Consider the following 16,142-nt stretch of genomic DNA (forward strand, 5'->3'; position numbering starts at 1 on the left):
TACTGACCAGCGGCAAAACGAGACCAAGGCGGACCCATTAACAGACTTCTTGACAGTTACTGCGACTGATCAGGCCATTGGGTCTATAAACGTGATTGCATGATGATGATGATGATGGCGATGGTGATGATTATTGATGATGATGATGACGACGACGACGACGGCGGCGGCGGCGACGACGACGATGGCTATGACGACAATAGCGATGGCGGTGAAGAAGCTTTTTTTACAGAAATAATGATTGATTTTAATCTGTTATTAAAAAGTAACCACCTATTTACTGATTCATATTTCTCTCTTAATCTGTAATATATTTAAAAAAAAAATTAATCGTAATATTTGCAAAATCCTGGTATTTGTACTTTTCCTCCTTCAATAGTGGGTATTTGACTTACATCATTCGCCCAAGCATCCCCTTTAGATGAGATGCGCCATGGCTAAAAGGAGTACAGTCATGGATGTGCTGCACCTGTATACATTTCGCCGACGCAATATTATTCTTGGTGCACCATGGGAGACAGTCTACTGCACACCAGTACAATGAAGCAATGATGGAATAATATTAAAAGAAATTGGAGTACTCTAAGAAAACCTAACACACAAAACCATCTTTTTTTTTTTTTTTTTTTTTTTTCGTTGTTGGTAACTCTATAGCATCTATTAGATGCTTTATGGTTGTGCTAACAGATGGAGTTACTTGTCAACAATGTGACGCTGAAACGTGTGTTCAGGTTACTGCCCAGCGACAGTCCTGATGTATTTTTATATTTGTGATGATTGGTTAATAAAATATTAACCCGGCACACTCACAATCACACTCACATTCATACAAATTTCCAGACTCTAGACACCCAGGGAATTCCTCTTCTTCAAGAAAAATTCACCGAGAGCCGAGCCCGGGAATCGAACCCGGGACCTCCCGATCTGGAAGCCAGCATGCTGACCAACAGACCACGGAGGCAGTCAAAACCATCTTCGTCCACCACAAATTCCACTTGGATCCAGTAGAATTCGAAACTGGGTTACCACCATAAAGCTGAATTGTATTTATACTTTATTTCAACATTTTTCACTGTTCGATTTTAAAAGTTGTTCATCACAACATGTACTGTCGTGATTCTGCTCCGGTGCACTTCTCTCCTCCCTTATTTACAAGATAAAACGGAAGGTTTACTTAATTCTAGTAATAAATATAACCTTATAGATATAAAAATATACTTTACTATGTATAATGTATGAATATTACTACATCATTACTTATCTATACATACATACAAATAAATATCCCTACGACAAGGTATGAGAATATCTAAAATGTACAATAATGAAGGAAGTGATACCTTCGTACAAAGTCTTTCTAAAACATTATTCATACCAAAATATTACCCTTGTTATGAAACACTTTGTCATTATGTAATAAAAAAAATTAAACAGGAATTAATTAAAACAGGATTTCAATCAGTTATTTAAAATAATTACACGGACACAGAGAAACATTGGTTGTTTCTACGTTTCAGTTCTCATTGGAAAAGATATGTATATGATTACCAAAGAATTGTACAGAATTAACTAGAACTTCTACGATTAATTCAATATGTGCATAGCAATAAAGTGTACTCATTGAAAGCAAATGTGAATGAAAACGAAGACTAGATAACTTCATGGCAGAACTTTCTACATACACAGTTTCAGTACGGTAATTTATATAGTGTGATGCTTGTTTGTCGAAATCAGTGGCGAATCTTAGCCACAGAAGTCAAGAGTTGAATGAAGATGGATGGGAAATGGTGATGTGATTAATTAATCTCAATAATTCCCTTTGCAGGGGTCACCATAACACAATATTTGGACTATATTTTCAATGTGACGTTAGACGGACACAAGGTGGGATTCCTGATAGTGTATAAAGTCAGTACAATTCCAGCTCTCCATCTAAGACAACACAAAACACCAGACTGACAATGGACAAAAATCCATTTCCACAGCACTATTCGAAATCATGAATGTAACCTCACATCCCAGGCTTAAGAAATTGCTAAAAACTTTACTTAAGGTAGGTATAACGTATTTTTCATCTAAACAGAGTTTTTCAAAATTAATGCATAATTGTAATTAAAGTTGAATGAGAGGATTTTGGACTTGCTCAGACACAGAACTTCATGGAGGTCTGAAGAAAAATAAAACGCATAAGGGAGAAAAGTATATAACTGAAATGGCATTTAATAACATCTGAAATAGTATTTGAAGACTATAATATGGGAAGAACAAGTTCAGTCAATTTCGTAAAATTTTCGCAACAGGAATTTAGAAGTTCATAGTTAAACCATCTTCGAGTCTATAATACAGTATTTATCATACCTATTTTTAAATAATGTACGATTTGTAGAAAATCTTAGCCAAAGCTGGTAATATATTATACTTTGAACTCCAATCCAGAAAATTTTACGAAACTGACTTACCTTGTTCTTACCATGTAATCTTCATTTAATAATACATGATTATTTTACAAAAAAAAAAAAAAATGGATTGTTTGCTCCTAAGAAATTGAACTTTCCACAGCAAACCTAATTTCGAGCAAAATTGATTTAGAACGTATAAATAGCGTTTCGTATGTCCTGGGGGTTTAAAATATTATAGTAGAAGTGTAAAAAACGAATAAACGAAAAAGGTATAACCAAAATAAATTAACATGGAAAGTACAAGAATTTTGTTGGAACCACAGAAAAATGTGTAGGTGTGAAAAAAGCATAGTAATTGTGAAATGTATAAAAGAAGTTTTACTGTATTTAGAAAGGAGTACTTTCATGAAAACAAAATATTTTTGCAACTATTGTTGTTTCTAATTTACCTGATTTCTTTTAAAACAAGTCCTCCTTGCAGTTTCTCCTCACAAATAACTTGATCGCCAAAAATTAGTTTTCTCAATAAACATAATTCGTGAGCGATTTACAGTCTTTCTATTGTTGTACTGATCTGCAGAAAATTTCTACTCATTTGAGAGTGGAAAGACTACTCCATGGAAAATATAGGAACCAAAACAGTTACGATCAACCTAATAACTTCTCAAACACTAGGCGTGCCCAAATACTTTATCAGAGATTAGCTACAGAAGAGAATGCTAATGACGCATAATATGTGTAACATTTCCTCACAACTACAATCACCTTCACCAACAAGCCCCACTCCCACAATACCACGCCCCAAAATGGAAATACTCTTGCTATGAGTTTTTACATTATCATCTAAAGAAAACATATAAACACTACTTACACTCTAACATTACTGTACATGTGCAATATACCAAGCTTGCCGCTAATAGAAACTAACTACTTTAATAATTATTGTAGGAACTTTCCATACACTGTGTGTTCTTTCAATAGAAAAGTAGTGATAAATAGAGTAAAGGTTTTCAGGCAGTATTAGTAAAATAATATCAGTACTGAAACGTTAGTAATTTTCTAATACTTATCATTGTACAAACTTTGGAACTTTAAGACGAAATAATTTCTCTTAACGTACGAAAAAGGTAACTTTATGAATGTCTTTGGTATTTCTTCTGACTAGATATTAACACTCATAACAATAATCAGTAAAACCGAAAATGGATTTGAGAGAGATGGGATATGATGATAGAGACTGAATTAATCTTGCACAGGATAGGGACTGATGGCGGACTTATGTGAGGGCGGCAATGAACCTCTGGGTTCCTTAAAAGCCGTTTGTAAGTAAGTAAGTAATATTATTAGATTAAAAGCACAAAAAAATTCATGACATCACTGGCATATTCTTAAAATTTTCTATGGAATGACCCAGCTTTTCTTCACTTCGTCATAATGTCCATGTTTCTGTCCCATACAGTGCTAGAAAACTATCCACTTGCTCTATTGCCTCATTTAGAATTCGCAAGTTTACATTCTTTACTTTTCTTCCTATGACCATGGTCTTCGTCTTATTTGCATTTATCTTCATCCCATACTACTCACAGCTGTTATTTAGCTTCAGTAACATATTCCTTAGTATCATCTCCTCTTTTGCTAACAACGCCATATCGAAATTTTGGTTTATTTAACGACGCTCACAACTGCAGAGGTTATATCAGCATCGCCAGTGTGTCGGAATTTTGTCCTGCAAGAGTTCTTTTACATGCCAGTAAATCTACTGACATGAGCCTGTCGAATATAAACACACTTAAATGCCATCGACCTGGGCCGGGATCGAACCCGCAACCTCGAGCACAGAAGGCCAGCGTTATACCGATTACGCTACCCAGGACGATACAACGCCATATCATCAGCAAGTCTTATGCACTTTATTTATCTTCCTTCTACTATCACCCCTCCCATGTTCTGAAACCAGTCCTTTACAAAATTCTCCAAGTAGATGTTGTAATTGGGCTTTGCCTGTTATGTTCATCAACAAATGAATAAATAAAATAAAATAAACAGGGTGGGTAGTAAAGGGCATCCTTGACGTACTTCTTTCCCTATTTTGTTTCCTTCTGACATTTCTTCTCCTATCCTGACGTTGATTCTTGTTTCATATAAAGTTTGATCAGCCTTCTCTCTTTCCAATCCACACCAATTTTCTTAAGGATTCCCATTAGTTTATTCCAATCTACTCTGATTGCCCTCTATTACAAATATAACCAGTCTGAATTCCAGGATAATTTGCGGCAACATCTGAGGGACAATGAGCTGGTGGTTGAACACACATTATATGACACGAAAACTTATCTCCAAAAACTCTTCTAATATTCATTTTCGAGTTTAGAGCTAATACATCCAATCACAAGCGATACCACATGTAACCACATGCAAGCAGATGTAGCTTATTAGTTGAGTGGTCAAAATTTCAAGCCGCTATGTCACTTAACAAATATTTGAGAACAATAACGACATTTCATTCTCGGAGAGAAGTGTCTCTGGAATATTTTAGAGATCCTTCATTCGGAAAATTCTGGGGCTCTGGCCCTCCACGCACATGACTGAAAAATTATATTGTAGAATTTTTATATAGTTCCTGCGTAATGCCAAATTCATTGCAGACAGTTACGTATGATAAAATTACGAAATTGTCTTACATTTGAAATATACTTCGTCATTGGTTTTCCATTACAGAATATGTACTCTATCTTCGTTTGTAGAGTTCAGACTGTAATGCATCAAGCACATTCCTTACTGTCATGAATTTCAAAATTTAATTAGGTATCTCTTCTATTCTGTGGCAGAGTGGGACGGGGCAAGTACCCTTCCCTGGCACGTCCATGGAGGCAGGAGGTCAAGAGAGATTTCCGATTTTATTTAATTGCTTTTCTATTAGCGCCTAGCATTACCATTTACATTTTCTTATATAAAATAAACGCAGTACAGAGTGGGTGAAGAAAGAATGATGCTGAAACTGATAAGGAAGATAAAAAGGAATTGGTTGAGTCACTGGTTGAGAAGACCCTGCCTACTGACGGATGCACTGGAAGGAATGGTGAACGGGAGAAGAGTTCAGGTCAGAAGAAGATATCAGATGATAGACGACATTAAGATATATGGAATATGGAACATATGCGGAGACTAAGAAGAAAGCAGAAAATAGAAAAGATTGGAAAATGCTGGGTTTGCAGTGAAAGACCTGACATTTGACAGAAAACTATGTATGTATATCGCAGTCCTGTTAAGAATGGCGATATGAAAGAATAGTACCGGTATGTGAAATATTCTCCTTGTTCCCAATAACTCAGTTCCTCATATAAGTGACGTACATAAGTAATTGCTATTCTAATGTGATCACTAGATGTAAAACAGAATAGTTGGAACACGAAATAGGGCCAAGAATTGTATGCCGTTACATTGCGCTTCATGCACCTCAGACTTTAAGTATTGGTATGTAAATGTGTTGGGGGGGGGGGGGGAGAGGGGATTTCAGTGTGTTTCGTTCAGCAGTGAGCTTTAATTGATTGGTTACATTACAACCAAGTACTTCTATTCGTAACAGGCAACATTCAACGTCCTGTAAAGAAGAATAATAACGAAATTTGTGATTTAATTTCAAATGAGGAAATTTGTAATAATATAGATTTTGAGGTAAATAATGCTTGCGTAAAATATTTCAAATATTCCCCCATTGTTTCTGCAGAAGTGGTACGAAGTTTATCTAGATATAAGACAGTGTTTTCTAGCAACGGGCAATCATTCTTCTTTGAAAATTTGAAAATGTGGTTTGTTATTCACTGCAACAATATACGAATTGAAAAATGATGTAAAACAAAAACGTAATACACTATCACATTAACACAGTGAAATAATAAGGCTGATATTTGACAATGTCATATTAGGTGTAATTTCTACAGACATAAAATAGCATGTAGTCAATGATATTGTGACGTACAGAATAGTTGGAACACGAAATAGGAAAAAATGTAGCAAACAAGATGAAAAAAATACTGGATAAACATTATGGATATTTAGCTCTATGTAAAATTTGTGACAACTTCAAATGAGGAAATGTATAATAATGATACGTCCCGTGCCATGGCGTCGTGGTCTAAGGCATCCTGCCTAGGACTCGCATTATGGAATGCATGCTGGTTTGAGTCCTCATAGGGGAAGAAATTTTCTCATGAAATTTCGGCCAATGTATGGGACTGGTGCCCACCCAGCATCGTGATGCACTTGGGGAGCTACAATAGGTAGCGAAAGCTGGTTGCGAAAACCAGCTATAACGGCTGGGGGGATCATTGTGCTAACCACACGATACCTCCATTCTGGTTGGATGATCATCCACCTCTGCTTCGGCATGTTGGCATGAGGCCAGCAGCCGGCTGGTCGGTCTGGGCCCTTCATGGGCTGTAGTGCGACAGATTATATAATAATGATATAGATTTTGAGATAGATAATGCATGTGTAAAATATTTCAAATATGTCCTTATTGTTTCTGCAGAATGGAACGAAGTTTTTCTAGATGTAAGGCTGCGTTTTCTAGCAACAGGCAATCAATCTCCTTTGAAAATTTGAAAACGTGGCTTTTTATTCACTGCAATAATATATGAAATGAAAAATTATATAAAATAAAAACGTAATACACCATCATATTAACATAGTGAAATAATAAGGCTGATACTTGTCAATGTTATATCAGGTGTATTTTGTACAGACAGAAAATAAAATTTCTTTAAAATAGTGCAATTTTTCTTTACCAGATAGTTGTGCTTCGAAGTTAAAGAAGTGGCTTGCAACCACCCAAATGCTGAGGACTAACATACCATGTTGATAAGCATGAGTACAAACGAACGAAAGACACTGCATTAACTCACCCCAAACTCTGAGACATACTCAAAGTTAGAGGCACACGAAGCGCACTGGTAGTGTAACGGCATATATTTCTCAGGCCTAATGATCACACTTAATTCAGCTTGCATTTCACACTGAGGTAACACAAACATTACAGTATCTGAACTTAAAATACATGTGACTTACAAATATAAAAAAAAAGTATTTCATTATTGAAAGATATACCATGTTTGCCTGATAGAGCAAGGGTCTCCATTGCTGTGTAGTCTGGAGGCAGTCTGTTGCATTTCTTAAAAATGGCATTGTATTACTTTTTTTTAAGTACATTAAGACTGTTTCTAATATAAAAAAAATAGATATGTTTCCTCATTACATACTGTTCCACATCTAACATAAAATTTTATCTTTTCTCGTGATAACATGTATTATTATAATATCTTGGAGAAAATATAAATTACCGGTAAGTTGAATAGAAAGCCTTTGTTCACTAAACAATCACTTTGGAAGAAACATATAGCATATTCACAAATTTTCCCAACATTAATGCTATATCCAAAGTTCACTATCAAAGCAAATGTTTTTCACAACATTGACAGTGTTATGTTACAAACGTTTTTTTTTTGGAAAACTCAGTTAAGGAATCGGTAATATTTATAGCAGAGGAAAACAGCCTTACATAATGCATAATATTGCCTTCTCTTTGAATATGCAAGAACACTTGCCAAAGCACACAAAAGATACATTTTAACAGTTCAAAATCTGAGGCATAAACATCAGTCTATATTAAACTATAATAATATCGTCGGTTTACAAGCAAAACATATTAAGTAAAAAGTAATACTTCTGAGAAAAAGACATATAATGCACATAATATTTTGAGGATTAGTTTTATCAGAAGAAAACGCCTCTTTTTCAGAAGTAATAATTTTGACTTAATGTGTTTTGTTCGTAAACAGACGTTAGAATAACAATAATACATAAAAACTTCCTTTCTTTAGGAAATCACATAAATATAGTGAAGCTACTTAAAGTGTAGGAAAGGATCAATGTTTGTTGTAAAATTATATTAAGATTTCAACTCATGGAATAGAAAGCAGCAGCACCATAGATTGCTTTCGAAGTTCTGCTGTGTCACATACCTTATTATATTCAGACTCACGTTTAATTTTAATTTTATCTCATTAATGTATTCATAAAGCATATTAGCTATTAGATCTGAAGATGACTCTGTGCAGCCGAAAACGTTCGTCAAATGTAATTAATACTACTATGTAATCTAATAAAACTTTGTATATGATAAGCTTGGACGGCCATAATGTAACTTATATAAAATAAATTTAGTAAAACAGTTTACAGACATTAAGTCTGCATTTTAGAAAATTTTAAAAATCTTATCACCATTTGTGAGCTGACACAAGCGACAAAGAGTTCTTAAGCATATACATGTTTACAAGTTCATTGAACTATTAACTTTAATTGATTGATTAACTAGTGGACTTATTCGTGTTAATTATGTAAGATTTGTGCGGCTTACAGCAGTTTCAGTGCTTCACGCACCATCCTCAGAGCCTACTAGATCACAGCGTCATCTCGAACGTCTCTGCCTGTTATGTGGGTGTGTTTGATTGTTGAAAGGCGTTGAAGAGTGGAGTCAAATAGTGTGTGTGTACTGAAATTGATCTGTGTGTTGAGAATTTGATCGGGGTGTGTTTTAGTGTGTTTGTATATTTCGTATTGTTCTAGTGTGTTGAGTTTTTGGTTCTTGGGTTGTATGTGTAGGATTTCCATGTCCACATTTATGTTATTGTATGTATGGTTAGCATTGGTTATGTGATCGGCGTATGTAGATGTATTGTGTCCTCTGGTTATTGCTTTAATCTTACATAATTAACATATCTTACATCTTACACAATTAACACGAGTAAGTCCACTAGTTAATGAATTAATTATATTCAAGTGTTAAAAGTAGTGTACGCAAGATTCAAAATGGACCATTAACTTTGTTTTGTTTTGACAAATGAAACTCCTACAAGTACAGAGCTGCAAATACAAAGAAGGAATGTATACTCACCAAAGAGTTTAGCATAAGCCTCCATCAAAAGAGAAAGTAAGACATAATATACAGGCAAATATTTATAGCCTATACTGTACAAAAACTTAGGAAGGCAAATGAAAACTTCTTAAAACAATACCGAGAATGTCCACTTGTGAACAGAGAGTATTTAGAATAGTTTGTGTGTGTATATTAAATTTATTTATTAGTGCTAATATTAATTTTTATTTCGATATTAGCAACTCCAAATTTACTGTGTGTTGAGAGGCGAGAGGGGGTTAATTGAAGAATAAATACCGAACCTCTACTAACACTTCAAATAATCTTACTCAATTATTTAACATGGAAAAATGTAATGCTCGAACAAAATAATGGAGGAGCCCTAATTAATAGTGCTTTATTCTTTGTTTTCATAGTGTCACTATATCTTTGCAAATTTAAATGATGTGTATTTATTGTGATTAACAATTTTCTGACATTTTAAATTAAATTATTCGTAACTACAAATGAAAGAGGTACTGTAACTAGATTTGAGCAAAATGTCACTAATTTCATTTATGTAACAATGAAATGAGTGTTCCTAATACATTCAAATATCTCCTAGGTTCGTTACATAAAAAATAATTCAATCGTTGTTACAGCTATTATACCATCACTGCTAAACTCACTAGCACAGAGGCTGCACATTTTATCTTTCAACATTATGTATTGCAAAATGGAATTATTAATTCCATTAGTAATAAATTCATGCTTAAAATAAGCACCCATATCTCTAACCTTCTATTTCGAAACAGTTCTTCAGAATAATAACAAAATGTTTTCCTGGCTAAAATGTTTTCAGCAATACTTATTCCAACCATAGGACTTCACAAGCTTTTATAATGGTCAACATTGTGAAAGTCTCCAGATTACATAAAAGATTTTCCTCAGTCCTCTCTCTCTCTCTCTCTCTCTCTCTCTCTCTCTCTCTCTCTCTCTCTCTCTCTCTCTCTTTTTTTCAGAGGCAAATTCTGAAGCAAAAATCTTCTTAAAACTGGTACCTGGTATATTTTTGGCATTTTACAAGAGACTTCTAATACTACCCATGTATCTATTTTAAAACTGTACAATTCTTTAGCTGCTTTCCACAACATTGGCACAAAGTCTATAATCACAATTCTACAGGTTATAAGTCTTGCAAATATACTTCCTCAGCAGTGACCCCAGATGCATTTTTTATGTATTGAACTTGGACTGAATTGTAAGATAAATAAGAGCACTATCACTAACATTCAACTCGAGCTTATGTAATGGAATTATCTATCCAAAATTAATATCGCCCTCAACAGCAACATAAGTAATTGGTATTCTTCTGGGCTATTCTCTTATATTGACCAAGACGTAAATGATTATTCCCCTCCAAGTCAGCTGTTACAATTATCAGACAATAATAATCCAATAAAATCATTTCACCGCCAGTGTTTTGTGTTCCAATTCTTGGTGACTTTTTGTTAGGGCCTCATGTTCTTCCACCCAGGCTCAACGAACAAATTTACCATGCTTTCTTAGAGAATACTCTACCTGTTCTGTTAGAAGATGTGCCTTTATCAGTAAGACGAAACATGTACTTCATGCACAATAGAGTCCTCATTTCAGTGTTAATGTTTGTAGGCTTCTAAATAACAGATTCCATGACAGATGGATAGGTATTCCAATTCCTTGGCCTCCACGTTCTCCGGACCTAAACTCATTAGAGTTTTACTTGTTGGGGCATTTGAAAGCTATTGTGTATGGAATCCTGGTACAAGATGCAAAGAGTTTTTGTGCCCGTATTGTGCAAAAATACGCAATTCTCCAGGGATACATTATCACATCTGGGATTCAATGCAATGGTGGGTTGATGGATGTATCCATGCTCACGGAGGGCATTTTGAACATTTCACGTAAGAAAGAGTTTCATATGGTATGCTGGTAAGTTCTGTTCCTGTGTGTTTCCCATGATTAATCCTTTATGAAGAGTGTAGAAAATGAGCTCTAACATGAAAATAAAGTGTTTGCGGAACCATGTCCATATAATATATTTTCTTCTTCCATGTGTGAGGAATGCTTCCTGAAAGTTTGGCTGTACCTTTTTGTTACACTCTGTAGTAGTCACTTTTCTCGAAGTCCGGATTTTTTCTGCTGCACTTTTAAAAAAGTAAATTATACGTACAATTTTAGAAAAAAGTTTTGTCGCACAGATACTTTGTAAGTCCCAGAAAGGAGGCAGTGCACATGATCAGACACACAACGAAACAAAACTAATTATATTACCTCACCTAGTCCTTCTCTTGTGAACCAGGTCGCACATCCTCTGATCATGCACACTGCCTCCTTTCTGGGACTTATAAAGAATTTGTGCAACAAAATTTTTTTCTAAGACTGTACGTGAATTAAGTGTAAAATGTACCAAATAATGGTATCATACACAATTTGCTAATTCCTTGACACATGTAAAATATCTCTTCTTTTCTACCGGTATCTACCTATCTTCCTGACTCACAAACACTCTTAACAGGGTTCTTGGACACTGATGTCTTTCTGTAGTAGGGGATTTTCTTTTTATTATTTAGAACTGTAAGAAATAAACTTAAGTGCAGTAGAGCTATTTACCTGCACATATGTACCTGATAAGCAATGTGGATCTTTGGTCAGCAAGCAAGCATAATGAATTGTAACACGCATATTTGTTTACATCAAGGACCATATTTATTTTGGATAGATGTCCTAAAAATAAAATTCTGACTGAATTAATTGTGGGAGCTGCCTGTGGTTTGATACAATATCCGGGGTAACTTATGCTCAATTATGCGCTATCCGGGGTCGACTACTCTTCTACAATGCTTCCTTCCAACTCCACATACACTAGAACTGCTCCAGAATTTAAGTCACAGGTTCTTTACGCGTGACATGGAGAAGGAAGGTCATATGGAGTTGTGTGTCATGCCAGAGGCACCATACAAACCTCCCATATCATCTCTGTTATTTCTATATGGCATCAACATATCACGTTTAGGATGCATCAATCCCTTAACATCGAGCATTGACACATCCATATCCCTAAATGCGTTCAAGAGAAATATGGCCATTATGACCGTCAAGAAGCCACAAAAATTACCCAGCATGTCCTCTGCTTTGAGATGTTGCCATTCCCTGAAAAGGATTGTGGACGCAACTATTACAAGAGTCGTGAATAAGACATAGTATACCGGTGTCACTATGCCAGTGTTGAACAGGTCCAGTGCCTTGTTGAGGTAGTTCATTTGCACTGTGATGCAGAGAACCACAGTTAAGAGGAAGATCCATGTGAGCCAGTTACCCATTTCGTTCTGTCCACCTGACAGTGTTTCCTTGAGAGCAAGGCCCAAGCCCTTGCAGCCCATTACCGTGAGGGAACCCACAGCTGAACAGAGTGTGATGTACACCACCACATTCTGGTGTCCATACCGAGGTCCCAGGCACAACGCGATGAACACAGACAGTGAAACAACAGCTACCACGTATGTGATGAATCCTGCACAACATCATAATGTCCTCACAGTCTACATAGTGTCAAATAAGATAACACAAGCCAGAAAATATATGCAGTGAGTCCCAGCAAACATTTTCAGTGTTTCCATTGGCTGAGCAGCAGCAGATCTTCCCTGCTAACCTCGGTTGTTTGCATCAAAAAAACTCACAGCACTTCGCCAGATTAAAACTTATATGTTATATTAATAACATTCGGTATTCACCCTCCACACGGTAGTCTGCTGGAAGTGTTGTCCATCTTGTGTGATACATAATTCACATCACATCAACCAGACAACCTGTTTCATTAAACCTACTGTCCAAATTTCACGAGAGGATCCCTGCGAGGGGAGTATGGTCCTTGCGGGGTAAGAGGAGAGAGTAAACCAGTAACTCAGCATTCTTGAAGGAGCAGATGGATGGGAGTGGTGTCACTGGCCGACTGGGACAAACAAGACTCAGTCAATGGCGGCCGGTTCCATGTCGGGGCTAGGTTATAAGAGTGGGGGAAAAACTCGCATTCCTTGCTCGTATCTTCTTGTGAAATGCGGACTGTATTTACATTATTATTGTTTTCTATACGGAACTGGGCGGGCAGGAAATTTACGTCTAAAATCTTCCCTTGTTCTGCTACACGATTTCTTTTCCTGTACTATGTTTTCGAAACGTGTATATATTCATGCACTGAATATGAAACCATCGCAAAACACAACACAACATAATGAGCTGCACTTATTTTTAGCTTATTCACTGAATGCCTTTTCCACTTTTCTGACACAGCTAATTTTGGGTGACAGGGATACACCAACTATGCAGTTTTCACGTAGTGATTTCTATCTCTCTTTCCTTCATTCCCTCTCTCTTGGCCCGTACAAGAAAGAAAAGTTGATAATTGCAGAGTAACAAACACCAATCAGGAGCGAAAAAATAAGCTAAGGGATGTCCAATTTTGATAACTTACATTTATTAATATAACATAGTACTAGTATGTAAGTTTTAATCCAGCTAAGCACTGTGAGTTCACAGATGCAAGCAGCAGTGGTGCAGGGAGAATCTGCTACTGGTCAGACGACAGAAACACCAGGAATGTTCTCTGGGACTCTTGTAGTTGCCCATTAGCTGGAAGACAAAACTCACATTATCCTCAAAGACCGTGCAGAAAAAGTGGAATACATAGACAGTCCTTTTCAGGTTTATATAAATAGAAAGGTTAAAATATCATTACATCCTCAGTGACTATACAAGGAAAACTGGAACCAGTAGTTTTCTCCAACAGAGTCACATCTGCATCTCAAACAAGAATTTTCCAAGATCATCAGATAGAAATACCACATGAAAAGTCGTATATGCATAGGTACTGTAAATATAATAAATAACTGCCAACAGGAACTGTAGGGCTCAGAAAAAAAGCTTCTAAAAACAGCTTAAAACTTGCATTTCAACAGTCTTTTTGTCTGTTAGAATGCACGTGCCTGACACAACTCTCCCTGAGAAATTCTTTCACAGTACAACATTGATCCAATTAAACTGTGACATGATAAGTTACGGTACCAATCTGCTAGTAGTGAAGTTTAAGATGTAAGGCATCACTTGTCTTCGTTAACAAGTAGGAAGGTAATTATAGGTGTTGGTTGATTGATGGGTTGGTATCTAATGTTGAGTAGTTGACAAGGATGTCATTTGCTTTCTTACACTTCAATATTTAGCAAGAAGGCTGGAAAATTGAGTAAAAGTTGGACAGTGAAGAAGATGATGATCTTGATTAACATCTTCGTTAAGATTACAGAAAGGGCATATAGGAAATTCTACAATATCAATTCTTTAAAAATGCTTATTGAGGTTATCATAGCCTATAAGCAATCTGAATGTTGCCACCACAGATTTTCATGAGGTTCAGGTATTAAATTAGATGTACTGCATAATATGTTCCACTTTTTTTTTCCCATTTCCTTCAGAAGCACTATAATTTTATATTAATTGGTTACAGATGACTTTAGAATAATTTTGATACTTTTCTTGACCAAGAAATGAACTGCCTCATTACCTCCCCACTCCACAATGTGCAGGGATCAAGTGAAGTACCATTCGTTCATTTAAAATTTTACGACACCTTAGAATACTGAAATTTTCTGCTGTTACATCAGATGATACAGAAAAAATAGCTACTTTTGAATATGATAGTATCACAACCTTCTGAAATTCATAAATTCGATACAGGAGATATTGTAAGCTTGATATAATAGCAATATTTCACTATCAAAATTAGTAATCCTCAAATCCAAACATCTGTAAAAGGAAAAAAGGGGGGAAACAATTTTATTCACTCATTCATTCATTCATTCATTCATTCATTCATTCATTCATTCATTCATTCATTCATTTATTTATTCCACCACTCCCTTCTTTTTACAGTTTACATTGGCAGCTACACTTTTGTAGGTCACTGCTGCTTTACAGTATTCATCCAAGTGCAAATTTTCAAAGGGGAGTTTCGACCTGAGGAAATGAAAGGTTCCCTCGGTCAGTTCTGGATGCATTGCAGCCTACTGGCTTATTGTGCTTATCCTTATTTATTTCAGCAAAACCATTGAAAAATTACTTCATCCTATATACTAGGCATAATATATCCTTCTTAAGAGTGCTGCTCACCTGTTTTGGTTCTGTAATAAATGTTGTTTTCTAATGCCAGGCATTTGACAATAAAGTCATTTGACCTCTTGCACTCCAATATTTTTCAAAGATAGTTAAATGGCAAGTTGTAGCCGATTTAAGTGAACACCATATTTTAACGTTTTGGTGGCTACTTCATCCACACACAACCCCCAGAATGTCTGGAGGACCACACCTGCTGTTGGTTGACAGGTCCACTGAACCTAGTTGGGAGATCTTGTTGATCACCAGCTTTCCCTCCTTAAGCCACTGGAGGACGATTTTAGTGCCATAGCAGGTCAGCACTAGGGACAGAAAGATGGAAGGGGTAGGAAGGAAAGTGAAATGAACCCCTAGGCCTCGAATGCTCTAATAGCATTGGGGTTGAAGAACGTAAGAGTTCAGTCAGAGGACTTGATAAGAGAGGGTAAAGAGGGAATTAAGGTACAGTCACACGTCGCTACTTTTGCAGTGATGCAGTACAAAAAACTGCGCAACTCTCGTAATGCGATGTATGAACAACGGTGCAACCCGAAAAGTAGCAGCTGCCGAGCATGCTGCTCGCTACTTTTTCATGCTGCGCGCAGCTTAAAAGTAGCGACGTGTGAACAGGGTTCTTAGGGTTGCAGCCG

At 36.1% G+C, this 16,142-nt stretch overlaps 1 protein-coding gene across 7 annotated transcripts in view; it reads right to left on the bottom strand.

Annotated features, from left to right (window-relative positions):
• Window positions 1-1,198: 1,198 nt before the first annotated feature.
• Window positions 1,199-16,142, bottom strand: part of spict (magnesium transporter spict) — a 66,169-nt gene continuing 51,225 nt past the window's right edge. For all 7 annotated transcript variants that reach the window (XM_069821902.1, XM_069821901.1, XM_069821900.1 and 4 more), the window contains one exon: window positions 1,199-12,865. In XM_069821902.1, the coding sequence (XP_069678003.1) occupies window positions 12,276-12,865 (590 nt within the window). In that variant the 3' untranslated portion in view covers window positions 1,199-12,275. The remainder of the gene's footprint in view (window positions 12,866-16,142) is intronic.

The sequence above is a fragment of the Periplaneta americana genome, chromosome 3 (assembly GCF_040183065.1).
Source record: "Periplaneta americana isolate PAMFEO1 chromosome 3, P.americana_PAMFEO1_priV1, whole genome shotgun sequence".
Taxonomy (NCBI): Eukaryota; Metazoa; Arthropoda; class Insecta; order Blattodea; family Blattidae; genus Periplaneta; species Periplaneta americana.